The 23,028-nt window shown below is 58.7% G+C and overlaps 1 protein-coding gene across 8 annotated transcripts in view; it reads right to left on the bottom strand.

Annotated features, from left to right (window-relative positions):
* Positions 1-6,369: 6,369 nt before the first annotated feature.
* Positions 6,370-23,028, bottom strand: part of SH3TC1 (SH3 domain and tetratricopeptide repeats 1) — a 67,010-nt gene continuing 50,351 nt past the window's right edge. For 7 of the 8 annotated variants that reach the window (XM_054253511.2, XM_054253516.2, XM_078367638.1 and 4 more), the window contains 7 exons: positions 20,029-21,693; positions 16,105-16,285; positions 15,500-15,650; positions 12,941-13,063; positions 12,079-12,229; positions 10,799-10,995; positions 6,370-6,779 (listed from right to left, as the gene is read on the bottom strand). In XM_054253511.2, the coding sequence (XP_054109486.2) occupies positions 6,522-6,779; positions 10,799-10,995; positions 12,079-12,229; positions 12,941-13,063; positions 15,500-15,650; positions 16,105-16,285; positions 20,029-21,693 (2,726 nt within the window). In that variant the 3' untranslated portion in view covers positions 6,370-6,521. The remainder of the gene's footprint in view (positions 6,780-10,798; positions 10,996-12,078; positions 12,230-12,940; positions 13,064-15,499; positions 15,651-16,104; positions 16,286-20,028; positions 21,694-23,028) is intronic. The other variant, XR_013533218.1, reaches the window with a different exon arrangement.

Genomic DNA, 23,028 nt, shown 5'->3' with positions numbered 1-23,028 from the left:
GGGGGTGGGGTTGCACACAGGGGCTCCCCTTTGGAACCGGGAGGTGAAGGGAGAGGCTTGCCCTGGGTCTCCTGGAGTCCCTGGAGTTCTGGGGACAGGGCGAGGGGACTGTCATTAACTATGCTCCCCAGAGGAGCTGCGCCTGGCCTGAAACCTGGGGCACTGGCATTGTGAAAGCTGCCTCCGTCTCAGACTTCTCTGGAAACCCGGCCCTCCCCATAAGGATGGGTCCCCAGAGGTCTCCTCACTCTGTCGTCCAGACTTAAGGGAACCGTCACAGATGAGGAGCTGCCCTGTTTGCTATGGGAGGGGCGAGGTCCGCCTTGTTTCCTGGAGCTCTCCTGGCCCTGGAATTGTCTCTTCCTGGGGTGCCGCACAGACGCAGCCTGAAGCGGTTGGGTTGTGAAATCCTGTGTTTGGCTCTGGCTGGGTACTGAGAGCTGGCCTGGTGGGCACAGCTGCGGATGAACAGGGGCCCGGACAGGAGGTGGTGGTCAAAGGGCCTCACACCAGGGCTCAGAAAGTATGTCCCCTGCTCTGCAGAGGAGGCTTCTGAAGCCCAGGCTGGCCCGGGGTCACACAGCTGGGTGGAGGGTGGAGCCCAGGGTCCCAAGACCTGCCCCCCTGCTCCCCGATGGAAGGTCATCACTGTGAGCTGTCCAGGTTCTTGGCATGTTGAGCAACGAATGGAACAAATGCACAAGCAGAGCCACGAGAGAAACAACGAGAGACCACGCAAAGATCGGGGCGACCGAATCACGGATCTCCTCAAGAAGCGAAAGTGCGATTCACAGAGTGGGAGCCGGCTCCAGCCAGCTCGAGCGCCCCCCCAGTTTGCCTGTTTGGTAAGCTGAAGAACTCGCCAACACCCCGGGTGCCCTTGAGAGGCCCCCGGCTGGCTACACCGTACGAAGAACTGTCCCGCTGTCCATAAAGGTGAAGCGGACACTCGGCTGGCAACTTCTGCCTCGTTATCACAGAAGTGAGCATGTGGCCTGGGTGCCGCCCAGTCCTGCCTGGAACCGGCTGCCCTGCTGCTCTCTGGCTTATGGGAAGTGGCCGCACCTGCCGTCCCTTCGCTCACATCCCAGCCTTGGCTGCCGCAATGTCCTGTCCTCCTGCCTCACTCCTTCTCCCTTCTTCCTTAATTCCTGGTGTGGGAGCCGAATGTGAAGACCTCCGTGTGAGGAGTGAACCTGCTGGAACAGGCAGGTGGGCGGGCGAGGAGGCGGCCTCGGGAAGGGCTGCCAGGCCTACTGCCCACTGAGTCGGTCAGGGCTGGAGGGATGCCTAGGGCTCAGCTTCCCCATTCCTGGGCTTGCGCTTGTGTCTGCTATCTATGCTGTGTACCAAATTATCACACATGCAGCAGCCGAAAGCAACGCTCCTTTCTTTGGGTCAGAAGCCTCACGTGATTCTCTGCCCAGGGTCTCCACACACTGTAATTGAGGTGCCCGCTGGGCTGTGGTTATCCCCAGGACTCAGCGTCCTTCCAAATTCACATGGTTGTTGACAGAATTCAGTTCTGTGCTTGAGGGCTGCTGGCTGGGGACCACTGAGCTCCCGGGAGAGCCTGCAGCTCCCAGCTGGGCCAGCCTCTCTGTGGGGAGCCTGCTGCTCACTGTGCTGGAGTCCCCCAAAGCTGTTTCCTTCCAGACAAGTAAGAGAATCAGGGAAAGCTGAACCCTCTCACACAGGACTCACTTGATTAGGTCAAGCTGTCCGTAATCATCTGCCTTTGACTAACTCCAAGTCAACTGATTAGAGACCGTAATTACATTTGCAGACCCCTTCACCCTTCCCACCTAATGAAACCTGATCCCAGAGTGAAGTCCTATCAAAGCCCAGACTCAGCTGCGCTGAAGGGAAGGACACACACAGGGTCACTTTACAATTCTGCCTGCCCGCACCTCCGTCTGGGTGAAAGCATTTTATTCTTTTCACTGTATTTTTACATCAACCCTGGAGGGCCTGACAAGCCCCAGAAACCGTGCTTCCCACCGTGCTGTCAATCTTCCGAACAGCTCAACAAGGCACATCTCATCCTGTTTTATAGATGAGGAAACTGAGGCTCGCAGAGGGGTTAGGCCCACGAAGGGGAGCCCACAGCGGGGTGCTCTGGGTCAGACTCAGTCGGAGAGAGGCAGAGCCGGGACTCAAGCCTGCTTCCTGCCTCTGAGCTTGCATAGTCCCCACCCTGCTGCTGGGGCACAGGGCCCGCCAGCTGCCCAGCCTGGACCCACACCCCTGCTCCCCCAGCCGGGCGCTGGGCACAGGGCATTCGAGCAGACTGCTTCCAAGCTCCGTGGAAACACAGCCTGGATCATTGATGGTGCCAACTGGAGTCCAAAGGTGCCTTCATTAGCATCACTCGGACACACTGCTCCACGCATGCGGGAGACCCTCATGGCCTGCTTGAACCCCTCTGCTGATGGGGAGCTCACTTCTGCCTTAGGTGTCCTCTCCCATCTTCAGAGAACTCTGCGCAGGAGAGAGTTTAGCCTCACGCTGGGCCATAAACCACCTGCTCTCAACTCCTGGGCTCCGTGTCGAAGATGAGGCTGACACAGACCTGCTGTGCACTCTTGGGATGGTGGCCTGGATGCTGCCCAGTCCTGCCCAGAGCTGGCTGCTCATGCTGTTCTCTTGCGTGGAGATGGTGATCTCTCTGTTTAAGAGAACAGCAGGGCAGCTGATTCCCTGGGGATGGTGACCATCACTCTCTGAGCCTCAGCTTCCTCATCCAAAACAAAGGTCCACCCTGGACTCGGCTGATATTTGCCCCTGGATGAACGAGTGCAGGGAAGGACGTGGGCTCCAGGAGAGAGGAGGAGGCTGTGCTGGGTGGAGCTCCCTTGCCTCTGAGTCAGGAGAGGGTGCTGTGTGACCGTGGGCAAGGTACTTTCCTTCTCTGTTCAGGGGAGAGTCTCTAGGGACCCCAGCAAGGAGTGTGATTTCAGCCCCAGTCCTGGAGTTCCCTGCGCCTGCCCAAGGCAGTTCCTGGAGCCCGGGCCATGGGTGCTTGCTGAATGTGTGTGGGAAGGTGACTGAGTTGACTGGGAGTCATGGCCACCTCTCTCTAAAGCCAGAGCAGCTGGCTTCTGAGCTGGGAGACCACTGGCTGCATAGGGCGGGCAGATGCCCACTGCACACCTCCTCATCGCATGCCCATTCTGCGGAAGGGGGTTGCTGCCCGGGAACCAGCCTCCGAAGGGCAGAGTGGGGCTGGGGACCAGTGGGCTTGGGCCCCAGCCAGCTGAGCCCTGACCTCCGCCCACCACGAAGGGACTGGCTGCCTGGTTCTGCACACGCCAGCGCTGTGGCCCTCGTTTCCCAGGCGTTCTCTCCTCACTCTGGGAACCTTGGGGTAGGGTTTGTCTCTGGTTACAGGGAAGAGACGGAGGGTCTGAGAGGTTAAGGGAGTTTGTTACTGGAAGGGGTCCCGATCCAGATCCCAAGAGAGGGTTCTTGGATCTCACAGAACAAAGAACTCGGGGCGAGTCCATAATGTGAAAGCAAGTTTATCGGGAAGTAAAGGAATCAAAGAATGGCTGCTCCGGCCGGGTCAGCGTCTCCCGTCTGGAATCCCAGCACTGTGGGAGGCCGAGGCAGGCGGATCACCTGAGGTCAGGAGTTCAACACCAGCCTGGCCAACGTGGCAAAATACCTGTCTCTACTAAAACACAAAAAATTAGCCTGGCGTGGTGGCGGGTGCCTGTAATCCTAGTTACTAGGAAGACTGAGGCAGGAGAATCACAACCCTAGAGGCGGAGGTTGTAGTGAACGGAGATGGCACCTCTGCACTCCAGCCTGGAGGGCAACAAGGCCAGATTTCATTAAAAAAAAAAAAAAAAGGCTACTCCATAGGCAGAGCAGCCCCCAAGGCCAAAGGCCGCTGGCATCCCATTCTCGTGGTTATTTCTTGATCACGCGATAAACAAGGGTGGACTATTCATCAGAACTGAGGGCTCCTCCCCTCCCTTTTGAGACCATATAGGGAAACCTCCAGATGTCCCCACGGCATCTGTGAACTGTCATGGCGCTGGTGGGAGTGGCCGTTAGCAGCTAGTGCATTCTAATTAGCATATAATGAGCGGTGAGGAGAGCCACGCTCATCGCCATCTTGGTTTGGTGGGATTTGGCCGGCTTTTTTACTGCCACCTGCTTCATCAGCAGGGTCCTTGTGACCTGTGTCTTGTGCCCACCTCCTATCTCATCCTGTGACTAAGAATTCCTAACCTCCTGGGAATGCGGCCCAGCAGGTCGGTCCAGCAGGTGTCAGCCTCATTTCACCCAGCCCCCATTCAAGAAGGAGTGGCTGTGGTTCCAATGCCTCTGGCAGGTTGCCCTGGGCAGAGTGTTCCTAGGGAGTAGGGGGTATTATCCCTGGGGCTGCCACTCTGCTCCAGCGTGTGGGCCTCATTTTAGTGGTGACCAAACAGGACTCAGAGAAATCAGCTCCCTCACCCCGAATCCACAGACTGTGAGTGTGTGCTGGGGTTTGAATCGGGGCTGGAAGACCCATCGTTTCCTCTGGTCCCCCAGGCTCTGCTGCTTGGGAGGAACAGGATTCTGGGAGCCAGTACCCTCAAGGGGCCAGGCAGGGTGGGTGGAGATGGGGAGGCACAGTTCCAAAGCCCCCTGGACTCTGAGGCAGGTGGGGGGCTGAGAGTGACCCAGGCCTGCAGACCGCGCCCCACCCGAGAGACATGGCCGCAGGCACGGCCTGGCGGGCAGGAGGTCCGTGTCCTCAGTAACCATGACGGTGCTTCCCGCTGGCCCAGCCGGCCGTGCCGTCCTCAAGTTTCCAATCATGCTGCCTCCGCTCCAGTTCCCAAGCCCAACCCGCAGAGACAGCGGTTTGGGGTCAAGATGAGGTTGGTCAGCAGCGCTGATCCGCTGCTTCCCACCAGCCCCGAGGATGGTTCTGGAAAGCTCTCTGCTGCCACCTGGCGGGGAGGCTCGGGGCAGGGCTCTGGCGGCGGCAAGGATGGGGCTCCCCTGCCGCGCTCCCAGGGCCTCCTGGCTCTGCCACCTCTGCTGGGTGGAAAACAACCCAGACTGAACCAGCAGGTGGACGCCTGACCCCTATTATCAGAGCTCCACCCACTGGCAAGTGTCTCTCAGACCTCGGTTTCCCCTTCCATTAGACAAGGGGCTTGAGGGATACCAAGCAGGGGTAACTGCTTAGTGGGGATGGGAGGTTTCTTCTGGGGAGATGAATACGTTTTTTTGGTTTTTTTTAGAGATGGGTTTTAACCATGTTGACCAGGATGGTCTTGATCTCCTGACCTTGTGATCCTCCCGCCTCAGCCTCCCAAAGTGCTGGGATTACAGGCGTGAGCCACCGCGCCCGGCCAATGAATACATTTTTAACTAGATGGAGCGAGTGGCTGCATAGCACTGTGAATGCACGAGTGCCATCACATTATTCGCGTTGAAATAGTTAATTGCATGCTATGTGAATGTCGCGCCATTTAAAAGGTGTTTAAAAGAGGGGCCTGGGAGAGGGCAGTGGTGTGAGAATCACGTGGGACAGCCGCAGCCTCTGAGCCTCAGTTTCCTTGATGTAAACTGGCAAACGGACCATGTCAGCCATGTTTCCTGGGGCCAAGAGATTCTAAGAAGGAAAACCCAGGATTGCTGGGGACTGGGATGAGGGCTGGGGCGGGAACGGGAGCGGTACGTGGGGAGGGCCAGGGGCAGCCCAGATGAGGCTTTCAACACCAGGCGGCTGCGTCTACACAGGCAGGGAGCCCTGCATCTCACTTCCTGCAGGGCTGACCAGTGGCTGGAGGTGGGATTGGCCAGGCTTGGCCCAGCCAAGTGTGGGACCAGAGGACACTCAATAGGGGATCACCTGGGCCACCCTCACTGGCCTGTGGCTCTCCTGACACCACAAGGGAGGTCCAGGAGCTGCCCTTGGATCCTAATGGGTGGCACCTTCCTGGCAGTTGGCTGGTAGGGTGGTGTGGTGGTCAGCGCACTGGGCTCTGCTACTTAGCCCCTACCTGCTATGTGATGGTGGGACAGACACCTAACCTCTCTGTGCCTCTATTTCTTCAAAGGGGCACAAACAGCCCCAACCTCCGGGCACAGTGGCCTGAGGATTACAGGCAAGTGTGGCACGAGACCTGTGGCAAAAGCTCAGAGCGGGCACCTGCCCAGGGAGTACCTCCACCGTCTCCCTTCTGGCCGCCAAGGAAACCGAGGCTCATGGCAACCTGGCCGAAGTCTGTTGGACTCAGGGTCTTTCTCATACCCAAGGTCAGGATATAGCAGCAGGGCTGCCCTAGGGAAGGGGGCTGGCCCCCAGACAGGCCCAGAAAGCACGCCAGGGAAGGGTGCCTTTGTGACTTCGGTAAGTTGTTGCAAAAACAAAACCATTTATTGCTATTTGACCCCTGCTTTCATGCCTCCATTTCCTGGAAAATGAGCCACTGGAGACACCAGGAGAGGCAGGAGACCGCACCCACCCCCCGCCACCACCAGCACAAAACCCACTTCCTCCGATGCTGTCCTCAGTGAGGGTGGCTGGGGGCCAGCCAGGGGGCCCACCCACAGAGCGGCAGGGGAGGCAGATTGACCCTGCGGATGTTGAGCTCCGTGGCAAAGGTCCTGGCCTTCTGGTAGAAGAAGAGCGACTTCTCTCGGTCCAGGAGGAAGTTGTGGTAGATGGTGGCCAGCCGTGTGTAGATCTTCAGCTGTGCCTTCTTGTTGCCCAGGTCCACGGCAGCCGCCAGTGCCAGCTGGTAATACCCAGCCGCGTCGAACGGGTCCTGGAGGGGACAGGCCATGCTCAGCCAAAAGGGGACTTGAAGTCCGTCTCCACAGAGGCCATTCCTGTCTCCAGGTCTGTCCATCATGTCCCGCCAGCACCAGCTCACCCCAGGAGCCCCAAAACCTGTGAAACTCCACTGCTGCAGGCCCTGACACCCGCTGGAAGCCTTACTGACTGTCCCTACACCTCAGCCACCGTAAGCCTCCTGCCCCAGCCCCACCCTCTCTGCAGGCACTGACTGCTCTCCCTGTGGGCTGCAGTTGGGGTGGATCCTGTCTGCTCTGAGAGTCCCATACGGGACCCGTGGCTCCCAGCCACAGCAGGGGCACAGCATTGTTGAGTGACCCAGGCTTCCCTCTGACCCCTGTCTGCAATGACCATTTCCAGGCCCTTCCACTGGCCTGGCCAGGTGCAAAAGTATCTCACAGGTGTCATCTCTGGGACTCTTCTCTGAAATAGGGACAGAGAGTGACTCCCCAGACCTCTGCTACCATTTTAGATGCATCTTTGGCTCAAACTCACCATCCCTGGGTTGGGATGTGGCCTCTCAGACCTCCTCCTTGACCCTCCCATCCCTCACCCAGCTTCTCCCCAGGCGCCTCTTCCACATGGGGGTCACCCAAGGGACCTCTCCAAGACCCATGCCTGGCCCAGCTCCCTTTACCATCTCAAGACAGCCCCCAGGGCCAAGGACAAAGTCCAAGACGCAGAGCCGGTTCATTCCCTCACTGCCCACCCACGAACGGAGCAGGGGTGCATCCAACGCCCCCCAGCCCCACCCAACACTGGACTGTGCCAGGTGCACGGCTGCTACCAGTCTGGGGAACCTGGGAGTGAAAACTGACCACACAGAGTGGCCAGGGCTGTGGCAGAGGAAAGCCTGGGAGCCTATGGGGAGCCCGGGAGGCCCCGGACTCAGCCTGGGGTGGGAGGCAAGGGCTTCCTGAAGGAAAGAAAGAGCCAAAGCATGTGTGTGCGTGTCTGTGTGTGCACCTGGGTGTGCCTGTGCCTGTGTCTGCATGTGCCTGTGTGTGTGCCTGTGTGTGCATGAGCCTGTGTGTGCCTGTGTGTGTGCCTGTGTGTGCATGAGCCTGTGTGTGCCTGTGTGTGTGCCTGTGTGTGCATGAGCCTGTGTGTGCCTGTGTGTGCCTGTGTGTGCATGAGCCTGTGTGTGCCTGTGTGTTTGCCTGTGTGTGCATGAGCCTGTGTGTGCCTGTGTGTGTGCCTGTGTGTGCATGAGCCTGTGTGTGCCTGTGTGTGCCTGTGTGTGCATGAGCCTGTGTGTGCCTGTGTGTGTGCCTGTGTGTGCATGAGCCTGTGTGTGCCTGTGTGTGTGCGTGCCTGTTTGTGCCTGTGTGTGCATGAGCCTGTGTGTGCCTGTGTGTGCGTGTGCCTGTGTCTGCATGTGCCTCTGTGTGCATGTGCCTGTGTGTGTGCCTGTGTGTGCGTGCCTGTTTGTGCCTGTGTGTGCATGAGCCTGTGTGTGCCTGTATGTGCGCATGCCTATTTGTGCCTGTGTGTGTGCATGAGCCTGTGTGTTCTTGTGTGCATGTCCCCGAGTGTGTTCCTGTGTGCGTGCATGTGTATGTGTGCCTGTGCACACTTGCGAGTCCCTGTGTGTGCCTGTACCTGTGTGTGTGTGCCTGTGCCTGTGTGTGCCTGTGTGTACATGCCTGTGTATGCACCTGTGTGTGCCTGTGTGTGCATATGCCTGTGTGTATGTGGTTATGTGTTCCTGTGTGTGCATATGCCTGTGTGTACACACCTATGTGTGCATGTGCCTGTATGCGTGTGCCTGTGTATGTGCGTGGGTGTGTCTGTGTGTGCATGTGCCTGTGTGTGCCTGTGTGCATTTGTGTGTGCATGTCCCTGTGTGTGCCTGTGTGTGCACATGTGTATGTGTCTGTGCCTGTGCCTGTATGTGCATTTGTGAGTCCCTGTGTGTGCCTGTGCCTGTATGTGCATTTGTGAGTCCCTGTGTGTGCCTGTGCCTGTATGTGCATTTGCGAGTCCCTGTGTGTGTGCCTGTGCCTGTGTGTGTGCCTGTGCCTGTGTGTGTGTGCCTGTGCCTGTGTGTGTGCCTGTGCCTGTGTGTGTGCCTGTGTGTGTGCCTGTGCCTGTGTGTGTGCCTGTGCCTGTGTGTGTGTCCCTGTGTGTGTGCCTGTGCCTGTGTGTGCATGTGCCTGTGTCTGTGTGTGTGTGCCTGTGCCTGTGTGTGTGCCTGTGTGTGTGCCTGTGCCTGTGTGTGTGTGTGCCTGTGTGTGTGCCTGTGCCTGTGTGTGTGTCCCTGTGTGTGCCTGTGCCTGTGTGTGTGCCTGTGCCTGTGTATGTGCCTGTGCCTGTGTGTGTGTGTCCCTGTGTGTGTGCCTGTGCCTGTGTGTGTCCCTGTGTGTGTGCCTGTGCCTGTGTGTATCCCTGTGTTCGTGCCTGTGCCTGTGTGCACACATGTGCTGGTGTGTGTGCGTGTGTGCATTTGCATGTGCCTGTGGTGTGTGCAGCAGCTGGTGGGTGTCAGGGCACACCCAATCCACCCTGTTCCAGCGCTCACTCTCATGCGTAGACTAAATGGGACCCCATTTCAGAGGCAGTCGACAAAGATGCCTGTTCACCCTCCTCTCTGCTGGCCTTCCAGACCCTATCCAGTCCGGCTTTCTCTCCCACCCCTCTGGGCCCAGGGTTCAGCGTCTCCTACACAGGAGGAGGGTGTGGCCTTGGAAAGACAGCTGCCCTGGGGGAACTCCGAGGGGACCTCCGTGGGGGACACTGGCCTGCAGTGACAGCACAGTCACGATGAGGCCCAGAGGGCTGTGCATGGGAGGGAGGTGAAGGAGGCCTCTGCCTCTCAACCCCGGCCGCGGACCTCTGCCTCTCAGGGATGACTAGGCCCTTCCCTTCCTCCTGGGTGGGCGGAGTGGGCAGTGGGCATGACCAAGAGAGATAAAGCCCCCTTCTGGGAGGCCCGTCCCCTGGGTCCCATGTCAGTTCGTGAGCAGAGAGCAGTGTCCCCTGGACCTGCTGCCTGGCACCTCCCTGTCTGGCTGGGACTTGGGAGGTCACAGGGACTACTTCTGACCACCAGGTGTCGCCCTCCCCAGCAGCCCCAGGCCTGTGGGAGGGATACTGGGCGGGGTCTTAGGGCTGCCCCACCTTCTCATGTTGTTTTAAGGCCCCCAAGAGGGGGCTCCAGTCCCTGGACTGGAGCGCCCTGGCCCCTCATCCCACAAGGAGCACTGATGCGGTGCCGGAGCGATGCTGAGGAGGGGCGGGTGCCTGCAGGGCAGTGGGGTGGTGACACCCCATGTTGGAGCCATCCCGTCCCAGCTCTCACCCCTGCAGGGCTGGGAGCAGAGGGAGCACAGCTCCCAGCGCTGACCCAGCAAAGCCTCAGCCTGGCTATTGGGGCCCCACCCCACTGCACGCGCCCTGAGCTGGGGTTTCGCTGCCTGTGAAGCAGGGTGGTAAGACATCCGCCCCACCCCACTCTGCCTGGGTGATATGACAATTCAAGGTGTCTCAGGACTCCAGAAGGAGTTGCTCAGTACAAATTGGCACCCTGGGCAGGCTTTCTAGAGGAAGCGATGGAATTTGGGTTGGATCTTGCATAGCAGATTCAATGTGAGGATGCCGTCCCCCAAATGTCTTTCTCCCAACCCCATTTCCTTTGTTAACTGCAACTTGACATTTGACTGTCAAGACTCAGATTTGGTGTCACCTCCTCCAGGAGGGCCCCCATGACTACAATCCCTCTTCTTTACCCAGTGGCTGCCAGTGGGTAAAAAAGAGGCTGCTCATGTGTCAGCCTTCCTGGCTGAGGCTGAGCTCTTGAGGGCAGGGCCTGGCCAGCTCGGGAGATGGGTTGTGTCTGCTAACCTTGCTGGCTCCTCCGGCCGGGCGCAGAGCTCCAGGGAGGCCACTGGGCCATTCCTAAGGAAGGCTGGAACCCAGGCCTCTGGGGTCTGGGTGGACATCGCACTGCAAGGGGGCCGGGAGACCCCAGTCCTGCCCCTCCCCACCCACCTTCAGGTCATAGAAGATTATGTCACCGAGCACCAGGTACACCTTCACGTAGTAGAGGCTCTCCTCGTCGAACTCCAGCGGCGAGCTGCAGAGCGACAGGGCCTTGAGGTAGAAGTGCTCCGCCAGCTCGCCGTGGCCCAGCCGGTGATGCAGGGCGGCCAGCCGGTGGTAGGCCACCCGCTCGTTCAGCCGGTTCCCTGGAGGGCAGGCCAAGGGAGCAGGTGTGAGAACAGGGCTCCCTGGGGCAGGCAGGGCACAGGCCCCTCAGGAGGAGGCATGCAGACCCCGGCAGCACCTGGCCCGCCTCCGGGCACCTGCGGTCACCCAGACAGCCCCGGCCAGTCCCTCGGGGCTCCCAGACTCACTTTTCCCATCTGCAAAGCAGAACTAATCCTGCCCCTGTCTACTGTGAGGCTTTGGCAAAGTGGACTTGGATGGCCCAGCTCTGTGCCTACACACAGCCGCCTGCCTCTGCCCACTGCTTTTAACCAGGGGAGCCCAAAAGGCATGCAGCCCAGACACTCCCGGGCACCAGGGCTCCAGACAACCCACAGGCGTGACATTCAACTCTTCCTGGGCGTGTCATCATCAGAGCCCCTGGTGCTGGGGAGTCACTGCGTGCCTGAACTCCAGGTGCCCCCGAAAATGCGAAAGCCCACCTGGGCAGTCTCCAGCATCCTCCCCTTTCCAGGGCAAGGGGCGTGGAGCCTGCATTCAATGCATTCCCACACAGCTGCACACCTACTGTGTGCCAGGCCATGGGGCGCAAGGCGCTGGGGCATGCAGCCTGCTCAGGGCTCCCTCTCTGGAGGAGGAAAGACAACCCTAGCACAGCACCAGGGATGACTGGCATTAAGGGGCAAGCTGCTGGAAGGGGAACTGGGATTTCATCAGCCAGAGAACTGTGTGGTTGATGAAGGTGGGAAGGGCACACAGAAAGGGATCCATCAGTGCATATGAGGCCATGGCCACTTTCCCCGGCGCACTCAGGGACGGACCAGATGCCTGGAGTGTTTGGAAGGCAGGGCACACTGAGCAGCCCTTACGGTCGGCGGGGGGAAGGAGGCAGAGGAAGCAGAGCTCAGCCAGGCAGGGAGCTCTACACTGCGTGAGAGACCTCTGGCTGTGCCCAGGGCCGGATGGGGGAGCCAGCTAGGCAGATCTGCCTGCCTGGAAAGGAGACCAGAGAGCCCGGCAGCTGTGTCGGCTCCTGCCCTGCAGACCTGCAGGCTGCGCTCTGGCAAAGTGTGGGTCCCGGCAGCGCGGGGTCCGGGGCTTACCCAGGGTGATGCTGAGTGCTAGGGCCATGTGGGCGAACTCCAGGCCCTCCTGGGGCTCCTGCAGCGTGGCCAGCAGCGCCACCAGCTTGTTGCACAGCCGCAACTCCGCCTTGCGGTTGCCCGTCGTCACTGCCAGGGGCAGGGCCCGGTCCTACCACACAGGCAGGTGGGGTCAGGCTTCCCGCACCCACCCTGCCCATCGCCCTCCTCAGAACCAAACACGTGCTTGGAGTTTCCCACACCCCAGCTACCCGTGGGCCTTGACAAGGCTCTGTGACCTGAGAGAAAGGGCGGAGCAGACACCCACACTGGGGGCTGAAGGGTCACCTGAGGCAGTCCAGCCATGCCCAGCAGCCTCAGAGCAGCCCCTCCTGCCTGGGCACCAGGGGTCTGGCTGAGGGGACCCAGCACTCCTCTCAGCTCTAAGAACACCACACTTATCTGTGCCCAGGGCTGAGCCACGCCTCAAGCTCAGAGGAAGGGAGAAGCCGTCCCTGCTTCGGGGTGCCTGCAGACCTGGACCCTGTCCCTGGGTCTCCCACTGACATGCTGTGTGTCCTTTGACACATCCCCGTGCCTCTCTGAGCCTCAGTTTCTTCATCTGGGAAATGGGGACGGGACTTCACACCATGGCTGCTTGAGATCATTGGGTGAAGGGAAAGCCCGTTGCTGTGTCCAGGGCCCAAGCATTTGATCCGGGCAGGGGCGCAGTCAATATCCCTCCCGGTGAAACCACTAGGAAACTAAGCACATGCATGGGGCAGCCCTGACTCCACGTGGGAGGCCTCTGCCCTGCCACATCGTGCCTCAGCCCTCAAGGTGCCCCCAAGGCCAACCCGCATCAGCCCTCAGGCCAGCTCACCCGGTAGAAGGACACAGCTTTCTCCCGCTCCCAGGCCCCATTGAAGAAGATGTCTCCAGCCGCCTCAAACAGCTCCAGTCCCAGGCTGGGGTCACCTGTGTACAGGGCCACATTCTGTGCCACCTGCAAGGAAGTGTAAGTTCCCTCAAGACCCACCCCTGGCGAGGTGGCCACGCCCACCCAGGTGAGACTCCCCCACCAGCCTCTCCCTGTCACACACTGTAGGTGCACCTCAGCTTTTCAGACCCTGTGTGCTGGGGCTGCCGCCACTGCCGGCATGAGGACGATGACCGGACGCAGCTGAGTGCCAGGAGGTGCCTGTGCAGCTGCAGCCCAGGAGCCGGCAGGCAAGGACGGGTGGGGAGCTGGGGACGGAGCCCAGGGCCAGCCTCCAACCCACTCACAACGTGCTGACCTCAGCACTCTCTGCCCCAGCGTCTTCAGGGCTCCCACACATCCTGCCCCTGTCCTGGTCCTTCCCCTCCGAACCCCGAGCAGGTGTCTAGCTAGTCAGGGTCGCCTGTCTCTCCCGCCAGGAAGGTCAGCTCCACAAGGCCAGGGACCAAGCCATGGGCTTCTCTGCAGTGGTCAGGGCCTCCTGTTGCTCCTGGCCCCCAGCAGATGCTCCGCAAATGCCCGCGGAGTGCATGGCTGAGCGGTCCAGCCTGCCTGTGACTCGCCTGTGACCTGGCCAGACCCCACTGCTTGCTGTTCCCAGACAGTGCCAGGCTCCCACCGGTGCCTGGGCCTCCGCACTTGTGAATCCTGCCCCCAGGGCTAGGCCTAGCCCACTCCCCCTGCACTCACAGCAGCCTCTGGGCCTCCAGACTGCTGGGAGCCCAGCCCCTGCTCCTTCCTGTGCTGCCACATCCCTGCCACAGCTCAGGGCCCCACATCAAGAGTGTTCATGGGTGGGCTTGATCCTTCTCCTCAGCTTGAGCAGGTATACAGCAGGTGCTCAAAAATGAAAGCCTCACCAGGCTCATGGGCTTCCCAATTTGTTCCAAATCACACTGTGTTTGGGAAGGCCTCTGAAAACAGCTGCTGATAGATGCCTTTTGTAGGGAGATGTGCCATGTGTTGCTTGGAGCAAGTTCCTCTGTGTTAACTGAGTGGACACATTATTTGAGCATGTGCTGTATACCATCAGGTGCTGGGCCTGTGAGCGGCCCATGCCTCTGCCCTCAGGGAGAAGATGCTGGGCATTTGGGGAGGATATGAGGGAACCAGTGGGAAGGAGGGGAAAGACATACAGCAGGTGCTCAGCAGTGGCTTTGGAATGAGAAGATGAATTGATGAATGGATAAGCAGATGAATGGATGGATGGATGGATGGGCAAATGAATGGATGGATATGTGAATGGATGGATGGATGGATGGATGGATGGATGGATGGATGGATGGACAGATGGGTGGATGGATGGATGGATGGAGGGTGGATGGATGAATGGATAGGTGGGTGGAATGATGTGTGTATCTATGTATGGATGGATGGTGGATGATGTATGTATGTACATATGGATAGATGGATGAATAAACAAATGGACTGACAGACAAATAAATGGAGGGATGAATGAATGGTTGGATGGGTGGATGGATGGATGGATGGGTGGATGGATGGATGGATGGATGGATGGATGGATGGATGGGTGGATGGGTGGATGAATGGATGGATGGATGGATGAATGGGTGGATGGGTGGATGGATGGAAGTGTGGATGGGTGGGTGGATGGATGGATGGAGGGTGGATGGAGGGTGGATGGATGGATGGATAGATGGATGGATGGATGGAAGGATGGATGGATGGATGGATAGATGGATGGATGGATAGATGGATGATGGATGGATGGATGGAAGGATGAACAAGTGAATGGATGGATAATGGAAAGATGGATGGATGGATCATGGATGGAAGGGCAAACAGGTGAATGGATGGATGATGGAGGGATGGATGGACAGATGGATGGATGATGATGAAAGGATGAACAGGTGAGTGGATGGATGATGGATGAATGGATGATGGATGGAAGGACGAACAGGTGAATGGATGGATGATAGAAGGATGGATGGATGATGGATGGACCGAAGGACAAATTGGTGAATGGATGGATGATGGAAGGAGGGATGGATGGATGGTAGGATGAATAGGTAAATGGATGAATGGACGCATGAGTAGATGGATGATGGACGGACAGACGGGTGGATGGTAGGATGAATAGGTAAATGGATGGATGGACATGTGAATGGATGGATGATGGACGGACGGACGGGTGGACGGTAGGATGAATAGGTAAATGGATGGATGGACACGTGAATGGATGGATGATGGACGGACAGATGGGTGGATGGTAGGATGAACAGGTAAATGGATGGATGGACACCTGAGTGAATGGATGATGGACGGACGGACGGGTGGGTGGTAGGATGAATAGGTAAATGGATGGATGGACACGTAAGTGGATGGATGATGGATGGACAGATGGACGGGTGGGTGGAGAGAGCCTGTGCAGGGCCGTCTGTGTCCTCACGCTCACCTGGATGTACAGGTCCTCCCGCTCACCTGGATGTATAGGTCCACCAGCTCACTCTGCCGTAGGATGTAATAGATCTTTCCTGCTTGCAGCCAGGCATGTGCCTCCTTCTCTCTCTTCTGGAGGTCGATGAAAATCCCCAGACTCCGTTTGGTGTAGTCCAGAGCGGATTTATAGGCCCTGGCGTGAGACACAGGTGTCAGAATGAGTGCTCCACGTCCTGGAACCAGTCTGCCTCTTCCCGTGGGTCTGGAGACAGATGAATTTCGAATGTGGGGTCTGGGAACGGCCCTCTTGTGTGCACAGTGTCCTGCCCTTCCCAGACTTCTGGGAGGGCCGGGATGAACAAGTATGGTACGGAAAGGATGAAGGACATCGTGAGGGAACCAGGCATCATGCTGCCCTGTTGCAGGAGGGGCGTGCTCCATTTCCCCGGCTCCCAGATACGGCCTGTGTCTTCTCCAGATGCAGCCCTGGGTCGACCCAAGGCCCGCCAGCTCAGAGCATCCAATGCCAATGAAACAAATAACCCCAAGGAGAGTGCTGCTGGGGCCCTGGGCCAGCTTCCCTGTGCCCCCACCCTGCCCTGCTCCACTGCGCCCCGGCCCCCTGCCACCTCGGAACCAGGCCTCACCGCTCGGTGCCCAGGGACAGGTAGAGCTGGCTGATGGTCTCCAGGAGCTGCCCCTCCAGCACCTTGTCGGCCACCCTGCAGGCCAGGGAGAGCTGGAGCTCATGGTAGATGACACACTGGGCCTCGCTGGGCATGACGGCGCTATAGAAGTGGCACAGCCGCTGGACGGCCCTCAGCTGGCCTGGACGGAAGACAAAAAGGAAGACATCAGCCTCCCAGCACTGCAGCGAGGCTGGCCGGGCTCAAAGGACCCTGTGGTGTGTTTGCTTTCTCCACGCCTCTGTGAGCTGGGACTGCAGAGGCAGGACACTGAGCGCAGACAGGCCTGGAACCACTGCAAGGGTAGTCGCTGAGCACACCGTGACAAGGGCACAGCTTGGGAGAGCACCAGCCTTCTCTGCAACCCCCAGGGCTGAGGTCCTGGTCAGGCCCTGCCCCTGCTTCACAAAGCCCCTCTGGCCAGGACCATGGCTGCCTTCAGCCCTAGCTGACAAGACCGGGGGCACAAACAGCCCTTGTCGCAGATGGAATCCTGAGAGACCAAAGCCAAGCATCGTGTCTGCCACACACAGCATCATGTTGAGGGAATGAGGTTCAAAGCCGGCCCCTGGCGTTCCCACGCCTTTCCTCCTCCCAGGCAGCCAGGCTCCAAACCCACTGGCTTCCTGGCCTCTCCCAAAGCCAGGGTGCTGGGAACAGTGGAAAGCTTCTGACTTTCTAGTGTCAGAAACATGCCAGAGATTAACACCAGGAACCAGGTGCACCAAATGGACATTGATAACATCAGAATACAAGCGCCCACGGGAGAGCCCCCAAGACAGACCACATGCCAGGCCACAGAACGAGCCTCAGTGAGTGGAAAAGGCCTGAGAGCAAAGCAGAGGTGATCTTCAGTGGCACGGACGTGAAACTGGAGATCAACAGTGAAGACAATTTGGGAAATGCAAAAATATGTGGAAATTACACACTCCTAAACAAGAAGAGATCGTCAGGGAAGCTGAAACTAGCTGGAGAAGAATGAACACGGAAGCACAGCAGGGGCGGGGTGCGGTGGCTCACACCTGTCAGCCGGCACTGTGGGAGGCCGAGGCAGGAGGATCACTTGAGTCCGGGAGTTTGAGACCAGCCTGGGCAACATGGTGAAACGCTGTCTCTACAAAAAATACAAAAATTAGCCAGGTGTGATGGCGCATGTCTGTAATCCCAGCTACTTGGGAGGCTGAGGCAGGAGAATGGCTTGAACCTGGTTAGAGGCTGCAATGAGCTGAGATTACACCATTGCCCTCCAACCTGGGCAACAGAGCAAAATGCTGTCTCAGAAGAAAAACAAAGCACAGCATCTCAAAAAATTCCAAGATACAAGTAAGGCAGTGCTCAAAGGGAAATGTCAAATCAAAAACCTAAACTTGGCTGGGCGCCGTGGCTCACACCTGTAATCCCAGCACTTTGGGAGGCCGAAGTGGGCGGATCACTAGGTCAGGAGTGTGAGACCATCCTGGCCAACATGGTGAAACCCCGTCTCTACTAAAAATACAAAAACTAGCCTGGCGTGGTGGCGCGCACCTGTAGTCCCAGCTACTCAGGAGGCTGAGGCAGGAGAATCACTTGAACCACGGAGATGGAGGTTGCAGTGAGCCGAGATCGCGCCATTGCACTCCAGCCTGGGTGACAGAGCGAGACTCCATCTCAAACAAAACAGAACAAAAAACCCTAAACTCCCACCTTGACAGACAAGAAAAAGAAGAATGAACTAAACCCCAAGCAAAAGCAGGAAAATAATAAACGTTAGAATGTGGAATATGTGAAGCAAAATAGAACGGGGCAACAACACAGATAAGCAACAGAACCAAAAGTTGTGTTTTTGAAAATATTAATAAAGTTGACAAATCTTTCACCAGACTGACCAAGAAAAGAAAGACGGGATACAAATGACGAAAATCAGAGACTGAGCACCGTGGCTCGCGCCTGTAATCCCAGCACTCTGGGAGGCCGAGGTGGGAGGATCGCTTGAGGCCAGCACTCAAGGCCAGCCTGGGCAACGTGCTGACACCCCATCTCTATTAAAAATAAATCAATACATAAAACCCCACATTTCTAAAATCAGAAATGAAGAGGGGATGTCATTGCCGACCTGACAGAAATCAAAGGATTCCATGAAGACTCTGAACAATTGTACACCAAGTCAGATCATCCAGATGCAGCGGCCAATTCCGGAAAGACAGACTACGGAAAGTGACGCAAAACTGACCCCAAGTGAGCATGTGGGGTACAGCCTGTGCTCGGTCTCCCGGGCTGTTCGGCAAGGGGTGGGGAGAGGGAAACGTGACCCCTGTCCCCTGTCCTGTGTTTCCAAGTCTGAATCACACCCTGGGGGAGGGCCTCATAGAAGGAGGTGCCACCAGCTAATGTGGCCAGGACCCACTGGAGGCCACAGTGGGGGCTGGGGCGCTGAGTTCCTCCTGGAGGTCCCAAAGGTCCCCTTCTAGTCAGAGAATGCCCCTGCGGAAGACGCCTGGGTCTGAACCCTGCCACCCCTCCTTGGGCAGATGTGTAGGACCAGGGCCCCCTCACATCCTTTCTGAAAGCTCGTCCCTCCCAGGGCCAGGAGCGGGTGCCAGGCCTGTGCTGAGAAATGGACAGATTTGGCCACAGCCCTGGGGCTCTGAGCCGGGCCACAGGAGGTACCCCTGAGTGGTCTCAGTATGCCGGGATATCCATCCTGGGAGGATGGACAAAGCGCTGCAGGGCAGAGGGGACCCACAACGGCACCCCAGGTCCTGGCCGCTTCTGTGGACTCAGCTTCCTCCGTCTACACCCTGCAGTCTAGGTTGCAGCAGCCCTGTCCACCTACTGTCTGTTCACTGCTCACAGCTGCAGTGAGTATTCTACAGCACTTGATGGCTCCCCAGTGCTTTTAGGAAAAGGATTAAGCCACAGCCTGAGGCCCCAGGCCCTGCTTAGCTCCCCGGCAGAGCTTCTCACCGTCCAGCACCCAACCCACTCACTCCCAGCTCTGCACCTCCCTGCACAGGCTCTGCCCACTCACCCCCATTCACACTCCCATTCACTCATCCCCACTTACATTTTCACTCACTCACCCCCAAGCCCACTCGCCTCTGCTTACACCCCTGCTTACCCACCCCCGCTCACGCACCTGCTCACTCACCCCCATTCCCTCACCCCGGGCCTTCACACAGCTACAGCACCAACCCCTCACCCACCACCTAGTACTCGTCTAAATCCTGTCAACCCTCCGGTCCCAGACTAAAGAGACTTCCCTAACGCGGGGCCAAGAGCTGCCCCGCCATCACGACACTCACCCTTTTGTGGCTTCTCTGGACAGAAGGTCACTTTCCCACGCTCAGCCCCTGCCCACCGAGGACCCCACGAGCCCCATTTGTGGGTGGGGCCTGGCACACTCCGCTCAGCGAGCTGCTTTTGCATGAACTGCTCGGTGGCTTTGGGTAACCACCCGCCCTCGAGCCTTCTGTGAAGTGGGATGCCAGGTGCACAGGGCTGCCGAGATGCCAAGCAGATAACATGGGCACAAGCACTGGCGTCAGGGCCTGGCTCGAGGAGGGGCCCTAAGGCCCAGCTCAGCGGAGCCTGCTTTGCTCCCCAGGCTACGTCTAGGGTGACCCATCGCCCCACTGCCTGGACTGCAGGGTTTCCCAGCGTGCAGGACTCAAGGTAGGATGGTCCCTGGGCAAACCAGAAAGAGCTGGCACCCCTGATAGGGCACAGAGGGCTTGGCCCTGCATGGGAACCACCTGTCTGCAGGGCGCTTGCCAGTATCTGCTGTTTGCCATGACTCAGCATTTTTGATGGTGGAAAAACCACCGCTTGTGTCTGAATCACAACCCCCAGGTGTGCCCTAACCCCAAGTGGCCCCGGAAGGCATGCAGGAGGGACCGGGTCACTCACTTTCCACATGGCCCATCTCCACGGCGACCAGAAGGGCCCACTCGTAGTAGCCCTTGCCCTGCTGGGCAGGGCCCTGGCGGGTGCACAGGTGGCCCAGCTGCAGGAGCACGTGGGTGAAGTCCCGGCCACACTCCCCGCGAGGCAGCCTCGAGAACAGCCGCACAGCCTCCAGGAGGTAGTGCTGCGCCAGCCTGCTGGCACCCACGTGCAGGCACAGAGCCCCGAAGTTGGCTAGCACCACTGCCTGGTTCCTCCGCTGGCCCAGGCCCTGAGCCGCCTGCAGGGCGCGGTAGTAGCTCTCGGCTGCCTGCCTCGTCCGGCCGGTCCTCTTCAGGGCCACGGCCACCATGTTGGCAATCACCCCCTCCTGGTCCTCGCCGGCCACCCCCGCATCCTGGACAGACTGCAGGATGTCCAGGGCCTCCGGGCTCTGCCCGTGCAGCACGTGCAGCCAGGCGAGAGCCACCAGATGGTCCACGATGGCATGGACTCCGGCAACAGCACTGGATTCCACCGCCTGTGTCATGAAGGTGATGGCGGGGCCGTGGCACCCGTGGTGGCTGTACAGCTGGGCCAGGCTGGCGTAGAGGGGGCCACGCAGTGGCTGGCCCATGTCTGGGGTCAGGGAAGCCAGCGCTTGCCTGAGGTAGTGGGAAGTCTGGGCAGGAAGGCCGTGGGGCTGGGGAGCGTTCCGGAGCACCAAGTCCACACTCCTCAGCGAGCTGGCCAGTGAGCCCTGCGTCCGCAATGAGGCCACCTTGACACAGCCCAGCACCAGGTGGGGCAGGCACTTGCGGCTGTAGATGTCAGCCAGGAGCAGGGAGCAGTCCGTGGGCCACGAAGCCGCTGGGGCTCCCGAGTCCCTGTGCAAAAGCAGCAGCCTCTCTAGGAAGGGCAGCGCCTCCTCGGGCTGCTTGAGGTGCACGTGGTGCCTGGCCAGCAGGAAGCAGGCCCGGGCCTCGGCCTGCAGGCTCTGGCCGCCCACTGCCCACCGCAGTGCCAGCTGCAGGAGCTCCCCCTCCGCCTCGGTGCTGCAGATGTGGCCGGGCGTGCCCAGGAGCAGGGCCATGGCTTTGGGCACCACCTGGGCACACTTCTCCCGGTTCTTCTGCTTCCGGTAAATGCTGGCCAGGTTGGCATACACGGCCACCACCAGGAACAGGTCTCCAAAGCGGCCCTCCAGGGCCCCCAGCGCTTCCTCAAAGTACACCCGGGCTTGGGACAGCTTGAGTCTCCTGCAGCACAGCCGCCCCAGGAGGAAGCACAGTCTGGCCAGGGCCATGAGGAGGCCGGCTTTCTTGGCCGTGCCCCGGGCCTGTGCCAGGCGCCCAGCCACCTCCCCCTCATCGCTGCAGCTGCAGAACACAGTGCTCAGCCACGGCAGCGCCACGTCGTACAGGCCACGGAAGCCAGCCTTGTACTCGGGAGCGTTCAGGAATAGCAGCAGCGAGCTCAGGGCCTCCGGGTCCGCCCAGTCGTCCTCAGCTTCCAAGCAGAAGGAGGGCTTCTCCAGGTCCTGCAAGCTCTCGTTGCTGGATGCCGCACAGAGACCCCAGGATGCTGGCTCCTGGGGGCAGCCTGGGCAGGTCTTGCATTGTTCCAGAACATTCTTCACCTTCTGCAGGATCTCCTGCGGCTCCGGGCTCGGGCGAGGTAGAGGTATTTCTGCAAGTCACAAAAACACCTAGACAGATTAGAGTCCAGATGTGAGTCCAGGGTCCACTGGGGGCAGGGTCCCCGCATCCCCGGCCTCTGTGTCCCTGGCGCAGCACCCTTTGGACAATACTGCCCCACCAGCTTGCCAATCTCCCCGTTCTCCTCCTTCGCCCATTTGACAGCATGGTTTTAGGAGACTATGTGTCAGCTCAGTGATCCCCGGAGATTGTGAAGGTATCTTTCCCTTTCGAATCAAAGCCACTTAGGCCAGGCATAGTGGCTTATGCCTGTAGTCCCAGCACTTTGGAAGGCCGAGGCAGGAGGATTACTTGAGCCCAGGAGTTTGAGACCAGCCTGGGCAACAAAGTGAGACTCTGACTCAAAAAATAAATAAATAAAATTTTTAAAAAAGACAAAAAACGAATCAAAGCCACTTAATTGGACCAGAGTATGCACAGCACCACAACTACAGATTCATTTTTGTCAGCATATTGGGCCCCCCAGTGGGGTGCAGGAACCCATGAAATCCTCAACGACCAGTCAGAGCTGTTGATCAGCTCCAAAGCCGCTATGCAAATTTGGTAAAGCCACCCCCGGCAGAGGGCAGGGATGTCGTAGGCATGTGCCCAGCTCCATGCAAGGAAAGGGACCGTCCCCGCGGGAAGCATGGGAAAGCTTCCAGACCCCTGTGGCCACCTTCACCTTAAGTGGTCTGAAAACCTGAGGCCCACAGTTCCTACAGGGTTAACACAGGCCAGGCTGCCCGCACAGCCCCCTGTGCCTTCCCAGCCAAACCCCCTCCCAGAGGTGAGCAAACAAGCACTTCCTATCGGAAAACCTGGGAGGAAAGAATCTCGATTTAAACAGACTCTCTGTTTCAACCTCATGTGCAAAAAATATTTTTAATACAAACTGTCTCCTTATTCATCTGTAAAGCCTTGGAATAAAAAATATGAAATATAGTTTAGGGGCAAATGTCTGACTCGACTACACTAGACCAGCTGAGAAATCTCCCGCCCAGCAGAGGCAAAGGGCCCCACCCAGCTGCTACCCTGGCTCTGGGGGGACTTGGGCAGCCTGTGGAAGCACCCCCTGCCCCAGGCAAGCCAACAACAGCCCTCCCTTCCCCACCGGCTTCAGGCCTCCTCTGGGACCTCCTGCCTGTGCTCGGATGGATCCCATTCCCAGGGAATTTCCGGGGGCCCTTGACCCCAAAGGGAACTGTGTCCACATCCCCAGGCTCTCCCCACACGGACCCTGGGTGCAGAGAAGACAGAGCTGTAGAGGGGAGATGGGGGGTCTCTCTCAGGAAAGAGCAGACCCTTGAGGGACCTCAGTTGAGAC

The sequence above is a fragment of the Callithrix jacchus genome, chromosome 3 (assembly GCF_049354715.1).
Source record: "Callithrix jacchus isolate 240 chromosome 3, calJac240_pri, whole genome shotgun sequence".
NCBI lineage: Eukaryota > Metazoa > Chordata > Mammalia > Primates > Cebidae > Callithrix > Callithrix jacchus.
This window is presented reverse-complemented; position numbering and strand designations above follow the sequence as displayed.